The following is a 23,040-nucleotide window of genomic DNA, read 5'->3' on the forward strand; positions in this document are numbered from 1 at the left end:
GAGAGAGGGGGGGTTGTCGTCACGGAGCTGCAGCAGCATCAGCATCACCGGAATGAGTAGCAGTGCGCAACTTGGAGAAACAACTACACTGTCCGGAGGAGCGCGCGTGTGTATCTCCGTTTACTGTATGCTTTCACGAGCCTGTTTGTGAACGTATTCATGAGGACATAAAGGTGCCAAAAAACTACACGGACTCTCTGGACCTGCCGAAAAACGCGAGCAATGGATTATATAAAAAACTACAATATTTATTTCTCCATCGTCATTTTGATAAGTAAGTACTGTAATTGACTTTTACCTCAATTAGTGTTTTTATCAAGCAAGGCTAACATGTTTAACCACAATTCAACGTCCCCCTCTTCAGTCCTGTATTACTTTATTTTTCTTTAAATCATTAAATGAACCAATTTAACAACAATATACAGGTGTGTGTTCAAATGTAGCGCACATTTTTCCGAATTTTCTGGAATGTATTTGTTTCCATCCACAACTGTTACAGCGACATTAGGAGTTGGTTCATCTATGTAAACACGAGGTGGCGCTCCAGTCAGGCGCCGTTATTTAAAAACGCTGCTACTAGATGTGATTAGAGCGTCAGTCTAATCTTAAATGTTTCCACAAGGTAGAACAATGACATTTCTGTTTGTTTCTTGTAAATTATTAATTGTACAGTCTCTTCTTCGCTCCACATTTAGGCCGTTGGATGTTTTCGTCTGTCGCCCTTTTTCAATATCTGAAGTGTAGAAGTAAAGTCACTTCTTGCTCTATGTTCGTCGTTAATTATTAATAATTAATAATTGGCTAATTTTCATTTAGGTTTTTATCGATATACTAACGTTCCCACCTCAGCCAATTGTAAAAACTTTAAATATATATATATATATTTGTTTTTGAATTTTCTGCGTTCTTCAGGTTATTTTGAATGCACAAATTGAAAATGCGCATATAATTAATATAATAAGTGGATGCAAACACACCTCGCATGAGTTAAATTAATTAGCTGCTGCTGCTGCTCTGTGTAATATATTGTGTCACTCTAGTGAAAATCACCAGTTGAATATTTAGTCCAGTAATTAGCCGGTTGCAATTTGATTTCATCTCTTTGAGTGCTTGTGAGTACACCAACACACACACACACACACACGCACACACATGCACGCACGCACGCACAGCACACTTTCTCTCTCTCTGTCTCCACGCACACGCTATTTCCACGCACACACCCACATGTGTATTCAGCTCCAGTTTGAAAAACAACTTGGAGTCCAGGTGTCATATTCTCTTGAGGCAGGCTTGAGGGAATTTGATTTACATTAATTGACACTGCAGCACTGACTACAACACTTGGCAAGAAACTGGCTCTGCAACTGCTCTCATAGTTAGTGGATTGGCAGGGATATAATATATACAGGGTTAGTTTTAGTGTTAAACTAAATACTAGAGGAAACTATTTCCTTTCTATTGAAAAGTTAAGGAAGCAGGTTAATGGTCATATGCTTTTTCCTGTTTAAGGCTCATAGCCTAACTAAAAAACAAATGTATAAAAAGTTACCGCCATTTAAAAAAGGTAGAATTATTCACAGTTTCTCTTCACTTTGAAATCCCCATGCTCCTTTTTAAAATATTTTTTACATGTTTCTATTGAATCTAAATGACATACACCAGGCTTAATGTGGTATGAATGGGATGAGTGTTTACGGCAGAGGCATGTCATGTGGGCATAGAAATTATGATGAGTTCAGTTTGGATACACCAGAGCGGGCTTATTGGCATCACTGTGACTTCATCTGGCTTCAAATTTTCCCATGGAGCATATTAGTTTACCTTTTTAGGCCTACAAGTTGAGGCCTGATGATTTGGATCATTGCTTATTCTCATCGCCAACTCATGCTGCTGCTTGTTGTTTTGGAAATCTGTCTGGTAAACAACACGGCTTCTCTCCTCTAGTGTTGCACCACATGCTTTCCACCTATGGTCTTGTATCTGCTGAATATGCACTTCATTCCAGAGGCTTTCCCAACAGGATGGAAGTGAGTTTACACATGTTTGCAGCGACAACACCTTTACTTTTACAAATAGAGATTGTGCGATTCTTGGCTCGTACCCTCTTTGGCTTCAGTGGCCACAGAGGCTGCACCAGTGTAAGTGGCTCTTACTGCAGTCAATCCCAGCGACAGGAGAACACCCTGGGGGAGCTTTGCCAAAACTCACAGTATTATGTCAGACCCCCTCCCTATCTGTTCCTGAGTCATCTCCAGCATGCAGCGTAGTTTAGCAGCAAGTGAGGTGCAGTTCTCTCATACTTCTCCTTGAAATGACGTTTATAAACTAACAGCAAATATGTTTACAGTAAGCAAAATGTAATACAAAATTACGTTTTTCTTATCAACCGAACAAGGAATGTTTTTGATGAATTTATCTTCAAAAGATGCAAAATGTTCACATTGACCTATCTGCAGAAAGTTGATCTGTCCACTTTAACTATACCTATTTGCTGGTAGCAACTAAAGCATGATAACACATTTCCATAGTTATGTGTAGGCCCTCACAGCACTTGGTTATACACTGCACACCACCGTCGACAGTCTCGCCCGGGTGATGATCGCACGAATAGATGGCTGTGAGGCCCGTGGGAGGGGTACCGTAAAGTTCACGGCTGGGGCCTTCACCCCGGGTGGTCACTACAGAGCAAATGCACCTGCAAGGGCCAGCTAGCCCACCCGTTGAGAATAAAAATATTTTCCGTTCATTATGAAACTGTGGCTGGGCAAATTATTTAATGGAGGGCTGCCACAGTCTAGGAGGTATTTCTATATTATGTGTTGTGATACTGTATCGATTCTCAAAAACACTGTTAGATTTTAAATTAATTACATGCCAAGATTTGCAACAGACGGTGGCTCAGATTGCACAAAAAGTAGTGTTACGATGTTACAGGGACTGTGATGAATGCAAAGGAAGACCCCATTGTTCTGATGGCATTGAAAAAGTAAACTTTTTTCTACTCAGATTTAATGCATTATGGATGTATGCTTTTAATACTATGACAGTTTTCCGAAAATTAGATTAAACAAATGCCAATATATTGCCTTGCTTGCAGCATCACAATATATAGAACTATATTGAGTCGTATACGCTGTTTCATGATACGTGTGGCCACATTCTTGCCAACACAGCTTTGCTAAATGCCAAGTGGCATCTTTCAAAATGGCACAGAGGGGAGAACAGCCAAAATGCAACTATGCCATTAGTGATTAAGAGAAAGTGCTTCTTTTCACACTGAATCATGACATTATTTCTTCCAATTAAGTCCCTGCTAATGTCCCCTAAAAAACAGAATTGGATTGGAAATAATGCTTTTGTTATCTTGAAGAAATAGTTTCATAAAGAGTAAAAAAAAAAAAAAGGCCAATCCCAAGTTGTAAAATGTCTTTCAGTAACACAAAGCAGACAGATAACTTCCTTAGTTTTCAGTTCAGGCCCTGGTTTTGACTTGACTTTAGCTTTTAGGGATGTTGAAGATATTGGCTGCCTGACTGCAACTTACATAAACTGATTTGGGGTTTCTTTAGTACTTCATTTCTAATTCATACTGAATCCAGCAAAGCTCTTAGTTAATGACTGTGGATGTATGCCTGCAATGAAAATGTGCGCTTCAGATGTAAATATCACACTGGCTGAAGATTTGTTTTGATGGTTGATTGGACAGCATTAACGGTGAGAGTGTTAAGGAAAACTAATCATCTGTGTTTATTTTGCAATTCTCAGTTCCCATGAGTATAAATGTTTAAAAAAATATGAGTCTGATCTGCACTCAATCTGCAGAGTATGAATCTCATTAGTGTGCAGGCAGTCCGTCAGCTCAACACTTGAGGGATTCTACTTAAACCAGTTACCTTTTAGAGCTCCTGCTTTGATATATTTCCAGACAAACTCACCTCAACCAACATGTATGTGCTGTCATTTAAGTCAGACTAATCTTTATTGTTGAACTTAAGTATGAAATGTTCCCTGATATAAAGAGGCATAAATGGTAATGTGCACAGCTTGATCTTTTTTTTTTGATCAAATGAAGGAGGGATTCAGGTCTGAATATGATCCCTCAGTTCAGTTTTTCCTCAGAGTTGCAAACTTACTTGTCTTTTCTCTGCAACACGTCTCATTTTCCAATTCCTGCCTCCTCACATATCTCTGGCCCAGCTTTTGGGACAGACTTCATCTTGTGAGACTCCTTTTTTTAATTCTTTATAATGAAGTTAATGGATGACAGTTTCAAGTCTCTTGCTCAGGTGTAGTTAAGTGAGTGTAATCATCTACCCACAGGCTGCAAGAAGAGAGCGAGATCAATGCTGCGCTTCAGAGAGAAGAGCAGCTAGCTGTGTGTCTTTCATGTTAAAGGTCACCATGGGTCAAGGCAAAGTCGTTCAGGCATTTTTTATTATTATTCTTATCATTAAAAACAGCAGAGAACAAATGAGGGATTGATAATAAAAATAATCAAAAGAGACGCAGCCAGGGAGCTACATTTAGAGATAAAACAAGACATGCTGACCATTGGCAAGAGTGAGAAATCAGACTTGAAACGTTGAAGTTTCCTCTTTCCCAGAAGCAATATTGAAACAAAACTGAAGCCATGCAAAACAGAAAAGGACGACATCTAATAACTCATAACACAGACCCTATTGACTCTGGAGAGACACGTTGCTGTTGAGTTTTTCAAATGAATTCTTTGATAAAGCGCCAATCAGATAATAAACTCCAGACACAGAAGATCACATTTATCTGATAAACAGATGCAACTTTAACAGGACAACTCCCAGTGGAACACTATCAGCAAGGCTACACTTCAGTAGTTAGAAACCATTTCTTCAGGAAAATTATAATATGTTAAAACTCAGATTGTGCCAATTGTGTTAATTGTGTTAATTCAGATTATGTGTCTCTGGGAAAGAAGTACATTGAGAGAATACAGGATTATTATGTGATTATTTTCTTTTTTGTTATAAGCAGGCAAGTTAGAAAATGCGATTACAACCACGGGTTGCCATTAGTATTAAATACATTTATTATTTTCTGGAGCATTAACAGCATGTCATCCTGATTACCATTCGTTTTGATGTTAAACCAGCAGCAGGCTGACATTGAGAATCCTCTTCACAGTTCAGATGACATTAATAAACCGTTTACTGGTGCTAAAGCACAATTCAAGGATAATGTATTGTCATTATTCAACACAGGTTGCACAACGAAATGCAGTTGTAGCCTCGTTTTATTTTCTTAGTTTATATATCCGACTATGGATGTACTCTGTGATTACTCATCCATGTTGGAAGTAGATTAGTATTGTCCTTGGCCGTTAGCTGAAGAGCTTCGAGTTTCAAGCTAATTTTGCAACCATGAAGATATAGTTGGTGTTGTTCTATTTTACGATAGAAATGAACAGGAAGAGACATCGGAAGGAAAGAAGCCTCTTTGATCGTAGCGTGCAATTCGTTTTTTTCGGAGGTGCACGGTTTGGAGACGGACAGACACTGAGCGCATGGACCAACAGCTGATTTTGATTTCTGGAAGGGGAAGATAATGGAGAATGAGGAGCAGACTGTTTTCTTACTTACCAAGAAGGAATTGGTCCCAGCTGAGGATTGTAAGTGAACCATATTTATTTTCGACCATATTTATTTTCAGTACATTTGAAATAAATGAAAACATGTATATCATTTTTACGTTTGGACATGCATCGTTCATTTGTGCAGAGAGTGTGTTTCATGATTGTAGGTATCATTTTAGGTAGGTATAAGATGTTATTCCAATCAAATATCAATCCCAAAGCAAGTTATCTCCAGTAATGATAATGTTTCTAATGATTTGTATTTGTTTTACAGTGATGAGCAACAGACTGCTGAAGAGCCTAGCACCTCTGCTGCAGGACATCAGTGTCCCCTGGACGTGTAGGGACTGAGGTGTGCCCCTCTGTCTCGTTGCAGACAGGATCTGCTTTCAGTCATGGCAAAGCTGACTTATTATAGAAAAGTGGGAGAACTAAAGATGTGAAGAGCTTTTGATGTGTGTTAGTTAGAATGTTTTTCTTTCTCCCATGTCTCCAAAGTCTTGAGAGATCATTCTTCTGAAGCCTCTTTGTCTTTTGTCTTTATGGTCATTTGACTATTTATAGATTCATGTGAAATCCCTGCAGCATGCATACTGTTAGCTTAGTTTGTCCTGAAAAATAAAATGTTTATTACTTGATGGAGCAGGACAGGGCTGAGGTTATACAAGCATTTTACACAAGGAGATCAGGGGAACCAAAACTCTGAAACAATGCCTCAGAGGGTTAACAATAAAAAATTAATCTGCAGATTTAAGAATATTGAAAATACCTATATATATTTTACATTATCACAACTGTGTTTTAGTATATTGTCATTAGTTATCTGTTTATACACCAGCCTCCACTTATGGTCGATCGCAGGAGAAGTTACAGTTGTTGACAAATACATTAACAAACACTTAAATCTGCTTACAACTACATTATAATGTGCTATAAACCATTTATTAAATGGTATAATATACAGCGTAGAAATGTTAAATAGGGGGATTAAAGTTAACTGTTACCAAAGAGCAAAATTATTTTAAAAAATCATGCTCCAATAGATTGTGTGAATAATTAATGAGTAGTTTACAGTTATAGAAGCAGCTGAGGGCAGGAATGTTATTTATTATTAAAATATCTCATTACTGATGCACTTATTCTCAGGGACAGTGCACTTTGATCAACTTCATTGTAAATATGGCAGTAATATCCAAAAGGCAAATTTTCAACTGTTGTCCCTCAGCCTGATGTTTATTGGCCATTAAAACAACGAATAAAACGTTAATTTCACCATGTAATATTAGATTATTAGAAAGCAAAAACATTAACAGCTGAAAAGGATAAAAGTCATAGAGGAGGAAGACATCATCACGCAAAGGAGGATTTAAAAAGCAGGCAATTAACACAAAACAATGTTGAGCAGACAATCGGCACACACGGTCAATAAAGAATTTAAAACATAAAACCGAAGAGGCCCCAAACTGCTTTTATTGTTTCTGTCGTGTTCATTTTCCAACATCCGTGCAGCTGTCTTCCACACTTTTTAGTTTTTTTTTTGTTTTACGTAACACAGAGTTCAATGACGTCGACGTTGTAGAGATGAAGTGCTTCACGTTTCATGGGCCACAAATTCCCATGTGGTGAAGAATACTTTATAACTTTGTAATGACTTGGCCTCGTTGAATTAAAACAGGCCACTGTTAGGAGAAGCGAAAGGACACACAGCACAACAGAGTGTCGGAAGTGACAGACTCGGAGTGACATGTTCATTTATCACCAGAATTTCATGTTTTGCTGTATTCTGGTCAGTTCAGTTACCGGGTTGCTACTGTCACACAGCAGTGTCCTGACTCGTGGATAATGTATCTGTTAAGGAATAATAATAATAATAATAAATCATAATAAGTCTGGGGTAGATAATAAATAGGCAACAGCAGAGACAGCAACTAACCCAGACTGGTATGATTATCTACGCCTGTCTGTCAAAGAAATCAGAAACAGATTGTGACTCTTCTGGCGCTCATACAGTTTGAGCAAATATTTGCTCAAACTGATAAACAACACTTGATACCAGAAAGCATTTGAATATATTTCACTTTGTGTTTTTAATGTTCTCCATATTGTTGTAAACATTGCTTTAGTACACTATCAAAGGGAATCGGTTTTAAATCGCTGGTAAAAGACAAGTAATTTAAATCCACCAGAGCGAGTGAGTCACATGGGGGAGGGCGCTGGCTCTGGTTGGCCTAATTTCTTCTTCAATGCTGAACTTAAAGGGAACATTTGCCACCTTTTTTTATGTATATTTCCAATCAGTGTTGATATTAAATGGAGACGATTGAAGCAATAAATTCCTTACTGTGTGCGAAATTGACTGAGAAAGAGTTCACAGCTGCAAAATCTGTTGTTTTTCCTGCACCGTCATTTGACGCGACAATGATGTAGTTGGATGCAAGGAAGAACTACGTGCTATTTCAGCTTGAATTCCTCTGGGTTGCGTGCGGGGCGTCCTTTAGATGCAGCTCAAAGACAGAACTTCTTTGTTCTCTTCTCTTATATTGCCATCTAGTTACATTTCCAACTGCGAAAATTGCATCCCAAAATATGAGTGCAGAGGATACTATGGATTCATCAGTATTTATTCTAAGTAATGCAGATTAAAGAGGCCGAGGCTGCAGCTGCATTAGCCGAGCAAGAGGATATAGCTGGCGGGGGACTCTTGGAGTCAGAAGCAGGAGTGCAATACATTGTGGTACATGTAGAAAAGCTTGTCTTGGCAGCTTGTTTTGCAGTCTTTTAAAGGGGAGCGGAGGGTTTCCATTTAACAGCACTGTCCATTTAAGGTACAGTTAAGAGAGAACGCGCAGGAGGCCACATATATAAAGTACTGTAGGAAATATTTAAAATATTTAAGGCTTTTAAATTGGCTTAAACGTGCCTATAACTGGAAAATATTAAATTGAGTGGAAGAAGTAATGTTGATTTACATTTGTGATAAACTATTTTATTGATGCAGAGAAGAGGTTTTGTCTGAGCATACTTCATGGGAACAGTCTGCCGGTAAAATACGTCATCGTTGATTTATTAGGCAGCACATACAGATTGAGTATGTAGTATGCAGTTAGAAGTATGTGATGTCGAACACAACCATATGAGTGAAGAGTGTTCACATCTTTCATAGACACTGCTGTTTGATCTGTGTGAAGGAAGGTCAGCACACCAGCGCCTTCAGAGTGGGAGATGGACTTTGTGGTTAGAGATGAAAAGGACGGCTCGAGTCCCCTCCTCAGGATAACCGGACAGATGTCAGGGCGACCTCAGTACAGAGTGTTAGTTGATAGCTTTAAGGAAGTGTACGTTAACTCTGTACTAATTTGTAAATTATAAATGCATTGAGTAATGCACGTTCATTTTATTCAAGTGTGGACTTTACACAATGTCTGGAGAATGTAATGCCTTGGAGAACATACAGTATAATGGTACAAAGATTGCTCGTATCCTTTTTCTGATCTTCCACCGCTATAGTTTATTTCATTTTTTGATCCCTAAGGGTCAGCACAACAGGCTGTAAAGAAACAATGGCTTATTAGCAGCTTTGAAATTAATATTGTGATCGTGTTAGCAAATAGTTTCCAATATCATCCAGCAGGTATGGAGTACCACGAGTATTCATTTGGTGTCCAATATTTAGGCCTACTCGACTTTTAGCTCTATTTTGATGTCTGCTAACTCCTGAGGGAAATATCTGTCTCTTTAGCTGCTAGACGCTCCACAATGTTCACCAGCTAGTTGATAACTTTATCTGTTGTTTGTTGCTGGTCAGGTAACATTAGTGTACTGTGAACAGCTGTCTGTTGTGCTGATGAGAGCAGTGAGAGTGAACCAAAACAATACAATTGTGGACTGAAAACAGAGCCAGGCTAGCTGTTTGACTTTAATTGACTTTAAGGTCCTCCTTCTTGTATACAAAGCCCTAAAAGGAACCGCACCAAGTTACACTGCCAACTCTCAAATCATCTATGTTTCCCCAAGAACATCACGATCATCCACTGCTGGTTTATTAAATGTTCCCAGAAACATCCAAAAGAAAATCGGGGATGCAGCCTTTTGCAATTATGCACCAAAGCTATGGAACACTTTACCTGCAGACATTAGGGAGGCAAGCTCGCTCAGTATCTTCAACAGTAAGCTAAAAACATATCTCTTTACTTTAGCCTTTTAATAGTGATATTTTATATCTCTTTACTTTAGCCTTTTAATGGTGATATTTTATATATCTTTACTTTAGCCTTTTAATGGTGATATTTTATATCTCTTTACTTTAGCCTTTTAATGGTGATATTTTATATATCTTTACTTTAGCCTTTTAATGGTGATATTTTATATATCTTTACTTTAGCCTTTTAATGGTGATATTTTCTATCTCTTTATCTTAGCCTTTTAATGGTGCCACTTTAAACTAATTTAAATGATTTCATAATGTTTTCCTATGCCTGGTTTAACATTGAATGTTTAAAGGTAACTGAGATAAATTTCAGAGTGAGTATTTTTGAAAATCCTGAGATCAAATAGACTGTGTTACCACGGGAACAAGAGGAAGTTTCTCTGATAAATGTGTATTGGAGAATAACTGGCTTTAACCGAAGGGAGTAAACCAGTTCTCATGCTTTCAAAATGTGGCACTGATAGTTTAAATAATTTACAGGAATGGTGTGATGAATGTGGTTTCCCGGCAGTAGGGTCGTTAAGTACGGCACAGATACGGAAACTAGGCATGAATTCCAATGTAATTTTATACTATTTTAATTCTGCTATTTTATAATGGTACTTCAGACTCATTTACATCAACACTGTGGTTATTGTACTGTAAATGCTCTTATTCTGTCTAATCTTGTACTAATTGTTATGTATTTGCTGTGAAGCACTTTGGGCTGCAATTCTTGTATGAAAGGTGCTATACAAATAAATCTTATTATTATTATTATTATTATTATTATTATTATTATTATTATTATTATTAACAGAAAAATAAAAGAAATCAGTCAAGAAATTATTTAAAGAAATGAAACTATTAAATGTGAAGAAAAATGACACTAGTTAATATTCAGCCTGCATTTAGTTTTTTGCAGTAGGAATATGAAAACGCAAGGATCTCTTTGGAGTTATATAAGATAGAGTTGCATCACTACTGTAGAGTCACTCCAGGAGCAGATAACATTAAACATGGTAAAAACACACTGTGAAGATTACATCCAGAGAGTGTGTGTGTGTGTGTGTGTGTGTGTGTGTGTGTGTGTGTGTGTGTGTGTGTGTGTGTGTGTGTGTGTGTGTGTGTGTGTGTGTGTGTGTGTGTGTGTGTGCACGAGTGGCCCTCACTGGTAATGCTACATCCCACAATGCTCCATCCAGACAACATTCAACATCATTATTTATTTGGCGACAAGAGGTTCCTGTCAGGGAAAACCTTTTAAGTGGTTCAACAGACCACCATTTTTCAAGGGAGGACAGTCACCCTGTGGCTGTTCCAAGAAGGTTATTTACTGAATTTTCAAAACTAGATCAGGTTGTGGTTGTTGCTTTAGGAAACTCAGTAAACACAAGGCTTGAAACAAACAATTGTTTTATTCCAATATTAGCATAAAATGTAAATTATGTAAACAGAATTACTTGGCCTCAGAAAATAATGCTGGTCCTCAAATCACCTGTCAATCAATCAATATGGAGTCATGATTTTAGTTTGAATTCTTTCATTTTATTTGGATTGTGGATTGTGGATTGTACATTTAACGAGAGCAAAAGGCAAATGCATACATACATGGACAGTGACAGTTTCTTGTGACTCTAGTTGTAGCAGTAAAGGTTGTAGCTGTGAAGGTTTGACCCTTCAGAGCTCGACATTTACAAATGTTTCATGACTTCATACAAGAATGAACCACACGTGAAAAATCTATTGCAAAAACACATCACATTAATGTAGTGAAAGCTTTTCAGCATCACTATAAAGCTTTTATCTCATCAAAATCACGTGTTCTGTTTCCATGTCCCAAGTCACCTTGAATTAAAATGCTTATTGGTTTACGTGTATGCTGCATTTTATCTTCATATTCATAACTGGTTTTCAGAAAAAACAAACATGGTGTGTTAGAGAGTCTGCGTGTTTGTGTTAATAAAGGACTGTCTGAGAAGAACTTGCTAAAGTGTACCAGCTAACTGAAGTCAAGCTGCAACCAATTAAATCATAAATTGAGTTATGGGACTTAATTATTTTGGAAATACCAAAAGCCTGATTCACTGCACATGAATGTCTCTTCAGAAGTGTGTCTGGATGCAGACAAACATCTCAGCAAAGATGCGCATATTTTAAAGTGGATGTGGCGTGGTCGTAATCTAGTTCTTGATATAATGGAAATTAATACGATATCAGTTTACCTAGAAACGGAGCTGAAAGCCTGAAGAAGTATCTTTAGTTTCCTTTTGCACGAGCACAAAATAATTCCCAGTCTGCTCACCATCAGTGGATCAGTGGGAATTAATGGACTTGTGTAATATTCATTTCTAAAAGATATTTCCATGCTGCTTATTCACTTCCACCTAATAATGAACACTACTCTGGCTGGTTTTTTTTCATTCTTGAATGTCCCTTACTGAAAACCCTGCAGAAGTGATTCTCATCTGAAAATCTATCGTCTCTAATTGTCTGAGCGAGGGATTGTTGTGAAACGTCCAGTAAGAAGACACATTTTATTTCCCTTGAATAGTGTAACTTGCTTCTCAACTGGGTTTCTTCAGCTACTCCATCGATCAACCAATTTCCTTTGTTACCCTTTTCTGTATATTTTGGAGCTGAATTAGATCCAGGGAAGAGATTCTTTTACCACTTTCGTTAGATCAAAACTGCGGCTCTGAAGTGCTTTAAGTTTTAAAGTCTTTACTTAATTACTACAGATTTTCATGATATTTTTCCCTTTTCTTAATTAACCAGCATTTCTGCGTGTGGGAAGTTAATGTTTGAGTTCTGTAACATCCTGTGTGAAATGAGCAGATGCAAAAATACAACTTCCAGATGAAATGTTTTTGTCATATAATAATGCTTCGATTCTGTATTTTACATTATACCGACTGGCAGCACTTTTAAAATGAAGTGTTGATTCTCACAAGCTTTTTCTCGATGAGGATGGATTGAAGTGATTAAAATTCTTTTCAAATGTTTTTAAAAACAATCACGACATTTCGCGGTTTAGTTTGGAGGGGAAGCTAGCATCAATGCATAACTAGCGGGCTAATCTGTTAGCATGTTTACAGCTGACCACTATTGGCTGTGTCGGCTATTATTTCACCAAACTAGCTGTGGGTTTGGCAATGATGTTTTGTGAGATGCTATAATGGAATTGAAACATGTTGTTGTGTTTTTAAGTACAGTATCATCGAGCTGCTCCCTGTTCGTATCTGCTGAGTATAGTGAAGGGTGTTCATTAGGTCTTTTATTAGTCGTTTCTTTAATAATCTACGTTTTTGTTACATGAGAAACTCTTGACACATTGGAATTAGGGCTGAACAATTAGAAGAAAAAATGTAATTGTGATTGTTTTGACTGCAATTGCAATATGTTTGACAATGTTGGAGGGAACGATCTTTTTTGCATCATGGTTCTCATTTTCATCGAACATTATCATTCTTTCATATGATTTGTAGCCCGGGACATCTCTGCAACACCACAATACTTAATTCAGAATGGTATGTGGACACATATTTTGCCTTTAACAAATATTACGCCTCCGGCGATTTGGAGATTATATTGAGATCTAGATAAGATGAGCTGTTCTAATTTAAATCAGTGTTTTGTGTCAGTGTGAGAAGTTGTGTGAGGGTACGGTAGTGTTTGCTTGTTTTGGAGCGCAGACAAGAGCACAAATATGTTTTGCAGCATGTGAAATGCAGTTGAGAGATGGAATATGAAATGTAAGACAATGTGTTCAAAGTTTAGGTTTAAGGGTTTAATAAAGATTTAAATGGCTACAGATTGCATTTATAAAAAACAAACCCTGAACTGAAATGATGGCGCTAATGCTTTTACAGTTAAAGCTCCCTGATATGAATCGTTTCTCACGGATCAAAACAGTGCGAACAAAATAGAAAATATTACGTATTATATTACGTTACCAAAATGTAAAACTCCAAGCAGATTGGACAAAGCTTTTTACTTTTCTCAATAAAGGGTTTTTCTTGGGGGGGGGTCTTTCCTTATGTGAATTGAGGGTCTATGTCTAATGCACAGTTTCTCAATTATAAACCCAAAGCTTCTATCACGTGACTATAATTTATAACTAATTATTTTCAAGACATAAAGGGAGATCTGTGTCGCATACATGTTCCACATTAGACTAATTCCTCAAAAGTTGTGACATAAGCAAAATAGAAATACATAAATCAGAAAACAGCTCAAAATTGTTTTCTCTTTCTAACATTGAATCCAATAAGTACTAAATCACTTTAAAAAAAAAGAATTCTTGAATTCAATTAGATTATTTTCAACCTCATTGATCCCAGAGAGGAAATATAATTTAGACTATATTATTATTTTGCTTTTAAAGTCATATACATGGTTTGAGGTCAAAAGGTGAGCAGAGACATACAATTGAGCTCAAAAACATGTCCATGGAATTATTTTTATTCCCCAGAACTTGTTCTTCGCTAATGTGATAATGTGAAGGACTATCGAATAACCACTGTACAGTGGGAACTGGCCTCAGATGTGGCTGCAGAAAAAGCCAAGTTTTATACTTATTAATGTTGTTTGACACATTAGCATTGTAACCCAGATGTTGCAGTACTGACATTCACATTCCCTGGTATTAAGATCACTAGTGCAGTGCCCGCTCGGGATGTGCTCGTGCTGCTGCTTCTTGTGTTTTGAAGTGAGTCTATGCACGTGTTTACGATAGCAACGCAACATGAGTGCCAAAGCCTCCTATGAAAAGGTCACGTCCTCAATAAAGCCAAAGCCCCATTAAATGTGTTCCCTGAGGTTTGATGAAGGATTTGGAAGAAAGTTCAGACACACACAGAGGCGTCTTCATTTTAAGGGCGGCACACCTTTTTGGCCACTCCCGGCACCTGTACCGTAACTGTGCGGACAAACGTGCAATGCGTTTAACCTACACACACAAACGCACACATCATCGGTAACGCGATGGCACGGACAGACGCGCTGTTCTGTGAAATAAAACACACAGAAACATCTCTCAGTGGTCGTTAGAGGATGTGGCATTTATTTGATCAAAGAACTGAAACACAGTCTGTTTTTTGTTAGTTGTTTATATACTACTGAAGGCAGTAGGCCTACTACGGTACTTGTACAAAAACACCTTATAATTGAACCAAAATAAAAATTCTAATTGCATTACAACCGGGCTGGCATGGATTGAACCCAGCAAACAGGGACGTGGAAACAGGAAGAAAGTTTAATTATCCACAAGCACAAACTCCATCACCTTAACTATAACCATGTGGTTTTTATTGTAACCATGACAATGAGTCTTAACGAAGAACTTAACGAAGTTCTCATTTTAATCCAAACCATGATCTCTGTGCCTGACATTAACCAGAGAACTGTTGCATCATAAAAACATATTTTTCCACAGTTTTGGACGGCACAGTCGAATGATGTCGTCTTTCTGATTTAAGCGCCAGTAAAAACCACTGCAGCGTGAATCAGATCTAACGCTTGTTACAGTGTGAAACATACGATCAAACCTACTAATTAAATACGTTTTCCACCGTGGACGATGAACTCTACACAACAATAACAGAGTATAAATTGTAATTAGACTTCTGTGGCGTGTTTCACTGATGCATGTCCTCTGACTGCGTGGCAGGTTATCTGTCTGACAGCCTGGTGCTTTCTCTGTCTCTCTTTACAATGAGCTCCACTGAACAATTTGTGAATTATTCCCTGCATATGGAAGTGCGACATCCATCCAAGTACGTACTCCTCTGACCTCAATAGCTCTGGTAAATGGCAACGATGGATGGGAGCTAATGCTGTAATTTGACTGTTTTTACTGTTTTCTGTGTCACTGTTGCACCACCGGACTCCCAAGAAAACAATGTCCTCCTCTTTTGTAACCAGCTGTTTAGTTAGAAGCTTCTCCAGCCAGTTTGCAGACATCTCATTGACACAGCTTTGCAAACTTCTGATTTAGTTCAGCGACAGACACAACATAAAGACCCACCTTTTTATGTCTGAGGTGGCGCTTTGATCTCGTTGGATACTCTGCCAAGAAGTCAGCGCAAACATTGACTCAGTAGAAAGAGAATGTTTGCGGTGAGCGTTGTGTTTAGTTTCATTGTGTTTTGCTCATAAATGAAGCTTAAATGGGCTCATGAATTCACTATTGGAACAGTTATGTTAACAAGGAGTTGTTTTATTAAGCGAGTTGAATACATGAAGTCGTACTTTTGAAGTTCATCACTGGAGCGTTGTGTATTCTTTCTGTGCTTCATTGACGTCTGCACTAGTTCCTTTGTCAATGTTTCCTCTTCTAAGCCTCCATCTGGCTTCACACTTCATGAAGCAAAATTGTCATTGGATGTTTTAGATCATGGCTATCTCTGTAGTCAATTGAGCTGTCATGTGTTCTCCTGATGGGAAATAAGGGATGGGGGATTGGAGAGGATTAAGCAGACAGAAAGAGATGAAAGTTCACTCTCGGCAGATAAGCACTTTGTATAAACTACATAGAGATGGATTCTTGATGTGTTAGACTTCCATATTACACTCATACAGTAGTTCAAAAATATAAATGTCTTTTGGCATCGTGTCTCAGCTTTGTTCTTTCACCAGGTGCTAATGGCATGCAGCATTCTTCATGTTCATATGTTGCCAGTGGTGAGTTGTAGCAGGTGGTGGGGGTAAAACTATTCCTGCATGTGTGAAACAAAGTATTTTGTGGCTCCAGAGGGAGCTACTCGAAGTCTGATGAATTATCTCAAGTGATGTCACTCCGCTCCTCACCTCCACTTGAAGCTACCAGCTCGGGGCTACATGAGCTGGTAGTTTCAAGTGGAGATGATAGCATAACACACCTGAGTCTCCAACTCAAACTCCTCGAGCGGTCAAGTTGCATTGTGGGTAATGTAGTCACCAGAGATATAAAAAAAGATGAGATCTCTGGTTCTGCTGTCATTGATTTTGATCTTTTTGTCCATCATGAGTCTGGCAATGTTATAGGAGTGCAAGGCTGAATGCTTTTCATCTAGGTTAAACTAAATCTAATGAAATTCCCCAGCCTCACCTGTACTTTGTGTTTAGTGCTAATTAGCTAATCTTAGCATGCTAACATGTTAAACTAAGATTTTTGTAGGCCAACCAGGAAGTTAGCATCGCACTGGTTTCCTCGAGAAAAAGCAAATTGGATTTGTTTTTGAATTATTGCAGAAAATAAGTTCACTGGCAAACAAAAGTTCATGATTTGATCCTTCACACGTTTTGTTCAGCAAGATAATCTTCACAAATCAACACCACTTTTATGATTTTTGACGTTAGGCTATAAATTAACTACACCACGGTCTCATGACTTCAACATCCCCACCACTGAGAAGATGAGTTTCCCCGTGTTCGACGTATTTACCTTTTTAACGGTCCCAACAACCTCTGCAGTCTCAATTAGCCACATTCTCGCAACCACCCCTTTTTAAGAAACATTGACGCTTCGAAATTCACAAGTGGGTTATTTACTGACGTATTTTATGTCGTAAACCAAAATATAAAAATCTCCTAAAATGATGTTGTTAAAATGTATTATGTTAACCACAGATCTTTTTTCAGGAATCTAACCAAAGACCCTTTAACTTTGAGACGAGGGAACCGGAACGCTATCTCACTCCTGCAGCACTCGCTGACTGGTGTCCAGGTCGATCCGTGGCAGAGGCCTTTTCAGTCAGAGAACAACATCAGATGAGACGACTTTCCTGAGCTGCTCAGCCCCAAACCATGCAGCAGCTTTCAGCTCAGGGAACAGTTTGGACTTTAAAACAGTGTTTTTCCTAAGAAACTACTTAGTTCTAAACTAAAACAGCCTGCAGCTACAGAACTGACAGCATTCAAAGTCATACTCTGTTCAAAGCTTTAAACAGCAGTCAGCACCCTGGATTGTCATCAAAGTAACGAGCTGCTCTGCTGGCTGAAGATGAGGCAGTTCATTCACTCTTCTTTCATACCCTCTTTTCCATAAAAGAGAATGCATCATGTTTGCTTTCATTTTTTTTATCCAAACTTGACACGGCGAAGAGGAAACAAATGAAGGGCAAAGAATGTGATCTTGAGTTCTTGGGGCATTCCCAAAACACTACTTGCTATGTCACGTTAATAATAGAATGTTATTGTTTGTTATTGGCTGAATGCCCCTCTTTAAGGACTATTATAATTTTCCGGTTTCCATTTTCAGAAATCTATCCATAGCTGCTTTTATTCCATAATTACAGATGAATAGCTAGTCTGCTATTCAAATACACGACCCCCCCCCCCCTCATCCTTCACCATTATCATCACTAACTGCTTTTTATAAACTGTGTGCTTGATATCTCAATTTGTCCCACTTGACCTGTGTGACCTTGCCTTACAGGCTCCAGAGAACAGTAATATCACTGTTCAGAGGCCAATAATTGGGTTAAGTTGCGATGACCCAGTGGGACATGATCATCTCCGTCACTGTCTACTGGTCATGCTAGTTAGTGTGTTCAATGTCAGGTCACGTGTAAAGCGCCCTCGCTCTCAGTCATCCTGCAGAACAAGACCGTGTCTGTGGGCCGTTTGTTGTGAGTGTTTGGTCAGTCTGCGGTATTTCTGGATCAACTCTGTGTTTCATGCATCGGCCTATTCTCAGCATGTTCAGCGCTGAGGCAAGAATGAGGCAGATGTGGAGGTTTGGTTTGGTTTTTTAGGGGACTAAATGTTTTTTTTCAAAAAGTTTAAATAAATACATAGATAAGTTTATGTTTATGCTATTGCCCACACTCAAATAATACACTGATTTAATTGTTTTTGTACTTTCTATAGCAATATTAATAACTAAAGAATTATAAATGCAATTTACAGGGAATTACTGAATTACTAATGCACTAAACCAAAATTAAATCACATTTCATTTATTTGATAGATACCTATTGCTTAATGATAGACATGTTCAATTTTAACGACTTTTTAAAAGAATATTATAATTGCACTTTGTCAACTGTAAATCAAAATATAGATTCAATGATTTTTTCTCTCGTTATCTTTAAAGCCCTCAGCTCAGATCTTCTCTCAACTGGATTATGTGGACTGGAGGATGACACTGATTAGATATATTTTAGTGAGTAAATAAAACTGTAAAAGTAGAGGTACAAAATAGGATTTTGAGAAGTGACAGAGACATGTCTGGCCCAGAATTCCCAGTGGGAATTGAACACTTGCAGAGAACCAAATTCATCTTTGGTTTTTTATTATTTTATCATGAAATTATCTTTATTGATTGCCTTTTGTTTTATTCTAATAATTCTCATTATCACAAGCAAAAAACCTCCGTACGCAACGTCTGTTGAGAAGTGGGTTTTTTTTTAAACTGCAAACTTAAATCTTGATCTGGTATCAGAATGTGTGTGCAATAAGCCACAAAGTAAGGTAAGTATAAAGGCTCTTTATGAGGAATGGCATTAAATGCTCCAGAGACCAGAACTGGTAAATTGCCTCCATATTGCCACAGCTAATGGACTGAGAGGTTGGTGCCTAAAGGGCCATCAGGCAAACATGTTCGTGTTGAGTGTCTTGCGTAACAGAAATAATTGTTGTTGTGGTTTTTTTTGGATTCTGTTTGTTGGCCATTAACACTAATCCATGAAGTTCAATGTATTCGAGGCGTGCTGTAAATAAAAGTTCTCCCTTTAATGCACCTCTTTAGTAGGTGAAGCGGTGCCAGAACCTCACTTTGCATCACATCACATAGTAAATGCCTACATAAAGACGAAATACAAATAACAACTTTTATTGTATTTCGCTTTATTTCTTTGTTTGATTTCTTTTAATCCAGGCATTAAAAATCTTCCATCTGAAGCCTGTGTATTCCCCAAATTCATACGCATTGTATAGCAGCTTGACGTATGTATGCATGACTCGCTCTCATAAGAAAAACGAGTACTGTAACCATTGTGTGTGTCTGTCTGTCCTCAGTTAGCAGTACCTGCCACGCTCTTTTGGACAGATTTCTGGAGGAGAACCTCTCAGATGAACTGTTTCCTCATCATCTGGACTCAGAAGATGAAAGCCAAAGTAAGAGTTGTGTACTGATGTGCCGACATACACATTCACACACACACACACACACACACACACACACAAACAGAAAGCATCGTTACTGGCAATGATGGCACGCATCAATGAATGAAATCTTTGCACATACAAACCCTGAGAATATCCACCACAAGAAGATTAGAAAACTACTCCTTATGAAGTTCAGGTGCTCTGTCAGATGGTAAACAGCATGCAAGCACCACACTGTCCCCAGGAGATAAAATTAAATTAGATTAAATCAAAGGAAGCTTTTTAGTTTAGTTTATTAATGACAGAAAGAAAGAAAGTGGCTTTCAATGAAATAGCAATTTAATAATACCCGTAGTATTTCCGGCCTCTATCCCCAGAGGGATTCCTTCACATGGCTGTTTGCCACATTAGCTGTAGTGGCAGTTTTCTCTCTAACCATCACATGATGTCTCGAACGGCTCGTCTTTTTCGTCCTGTTCATCAACCCCCCGACACAGACAGACGCACAATCACTCAAAACTGACAATGGGTCCTTTCTGTTTCTGTCTGGCTGTTAAGGAGATTTTGGATTTCAATTTAATTTAGAGGAAATTTGGGCCATGAGCCAAGGAAATGATTAGCCCGTAGGAGGTCATGATCCAGGTGTGACTCCAAGACATTGTTAAATAGGGTGATTTAAAACAACTTTGCTATTTTTTATGAACTACTCTAATGGAAATCATCTGGTACAAGAATCACTGCGTGTATTTTGACAGTTCTGGATCCAGAAGTGTACAGATTTGTTGTTATTCAAATAGAACATTTAGAGGGTGTTATTAATTGTGAAAGGCGTCATACATTTACTTTTTTAAGATTTCGTAGTCTCATAAAACAAACAAAGACTACTTGCTTACATTCACTCCAGCATTCATAAACAGTTCATTTTCGGGGGAATCCCAAATGCTGTTTGTTGAATAATTTGTTTTGAAATAAAGAAAAGTTGTTTGTTTCTGTACATCAAAAGAAATCTTAGTATAGGCATATTTGGTCAAAATACAAAGTATAAACATTCAGTACATATGTATTGTTTTTGGCAGCTGTAAGTGGCACCTCCTTCTTTTTCTCCCTCTTTAAACATTTCATCGTGTAAAACTTTGGATAGATGACAAAAATGCTAATAACACCATCATGAGCCATTAACCACTGCCATTTTATGTGGGGGGATTTATATTTAGTAAATCCTCCCACACATTAAATATTTACCCAAACAAACACTAAGTTATAATCTACGCTCTATTCTCTCTGCATTTCAGTTACATCCTGTGATTTTGAGTCGCTGTGCCGGTGGACTTCATCAAATCACAGCGACCAAAGTGACTGGTCAGTGGTGTCGCCACAGCAACCAGAAAGCTCTCAGGCGGGGATGATGCCCGTGACGGACCACTCAGTGGGAAGCTCTGACTGGTAAGAGACTTCTGGAGACTGTTCATGCCTTTTTCACTACGAAATATATTTAGAGGTTAGAAAACCCAGTAATGGATCTTCAGACTCACTCAAAGCTCTCTTGAATCAATACTTCTCCCTCGACATTTATTCTGATTTTGTTCTTGATATATCCTAATGCCCAGTCTGAGATTTGTCTTAATGTTATTTATCAAATGATTTATATGACTGACAGAATTATGGCTGCTATAAAACAGTCATGCATGAAATTTCTACTGTGTTTTATGACTCTAGGGCACTTCCTTCTCCTAAGCTCCTCTCCTGCCGCCGAGGCCTCTGGGAGATGCGAGTACCACTTAACCAGCCCGGTCTTGCCAGGAAACGAAAGGCACTGCATCTTGCAGGTGGCTCTGTATGTGTCCGGTCCAGCAGGTGGGGAACCTCACGCTCCTGATCAAGCCGGTCCACTCAGGTTCTGCTGTTCACTCTGTGGTTCTCAACCACAGGAGACGTGAAAACCGCAGGTCAGCAAACGCTCTCGGTACAGGCTCCTCGTGCTTCTGCGATGCCGTTAGATAAACATTTAGTTATTATGCAGCACAACATGTCCATTTAATTAGTGTCAAAAAGCAAAGTCCTGCATCTCTGCTGATTGAAGTGCTTGTCAAGTTAAGGTCCAGCCTATGAAGTAACTAAAAGGGAGCTTACAGTCACTGCAATGAAAGGTGACTCAGCCCCTCGGACAGAACAAGGGCACAGAAAGGAATACCTTTTACTTCTGTGCTTCTAAAGTAAAATGAAGAAAGTGTTTCTCAGCTGTCATGTGGGACAAACTGTACAATTGTGACCGTGTGGGGACAGCGGTCCCCTGTGCATTGTTTGGGAAATGAGGACAGGTATTTCCTATTGATCAGTACAGCCATCTTCAGAGAAGCTAAAAGCATTTGTGTGTCTAGATGCAGACTCTGGAAACAAATTTATATGTAATTGGTTCGGACAGAAGAGGGATGGATGGGCATATGCAATAAGTTTGTACATTGGCTTTGTTAGTGTCTGTGCAGTAATGGACTGAGCAATTCCATTATGAGACAGTGGTTTCATTTATTCAGTCCGCTATTCACCGCATGCTAACCTGTAGACTTCTAGGCTCCCTCTACATTTACAGCCCAGTTCCCATCCTATGTGGCACATCTTTTACTGTGCTGCTGTGTGTGTTTGGCTTAATGGCCCTGGAAATGGCCCCTAGATTGTGCACATCATCATCATTTCACTGTATGTTCCCCACAGTGAAACATTATTCATCCACTCAAATGTACAGTATGTTCGAAGCTGTAAAATTGCTGTACTTTTAGAAAGGGAGTCAGAGAAGTGGATTAAAGTTCAGCGAAGGCAGAATCTCATAGGGAGGCATTCAGAAATAAAATTAAAAAATTAAAAACTGGTATACAATGCAGGTTTGAAAAAAGCCTTTGCAAATGTTTTATGGGAAAGGAAATATATTCAACATGTTTGCTAATGTTTGTTTACATTGAAATACCACAAGGTAACCCCGATTCTTGAGCGGCCACAGTGTTTGTTTGTTTTATATAAACTTCAGTTCAAGTGGACTGCAAAGAACATGTGTGGAGTAAAAGTCTGTATCTTGAAGACAGTGGGAGAAAGGCCTGCTACAACGTATATCATGGTGTTACATACATATTGTGATAAACAACTGACCACATTAACCTTTTTC

The 23,040-nt window shown here is 38.4% G+C and overlaps 1 protein-coding gene across 1 annotated transcript in view; it reads left to right on the forward strand.

Annotated features, from left to right (window-relative positions):
* The first annotated feature begins 201 nt into the window (after window positions 1–201).
* ltk (leukocyte receptor tyrosine kinase) overlaps window positions 202–23,040 on the forward strand; it is a 49,885-nt gene continuing 27,046 nt past the window's right edge. The window contains 5 exon segments of the mRNA XM_029461400.1: window positions 202–274; window positions 19,797–19,895; window positions 21,179–21,327; window positions 21,602–21,739; window positions 21,741–21,832. Of these exon segments, the coding sequence (XP_029317260.1) occupies window positions 223–274; window positions 19,797–19,895; window positions 21,179–21,327; window positions 21,602–21,739; window positions 21,741–21,832 (530 nt within the window). The 5' untranslated portion in view covers window positions 202–222.

This window comes from Cottoperca gobio, chromosome 22, assembly GCF_900634415.1.
Source record: "Cottoperca gobio chromosome 22, fCotGob3.1, whole genome shotgun sequence".
NCBI classification, from domain to species: Eukaryota; Metazoa; Chordata; class Actinopteri; order Perciformes; family Bovichtidae; genus Cottoperca; species Cottoperca gobio.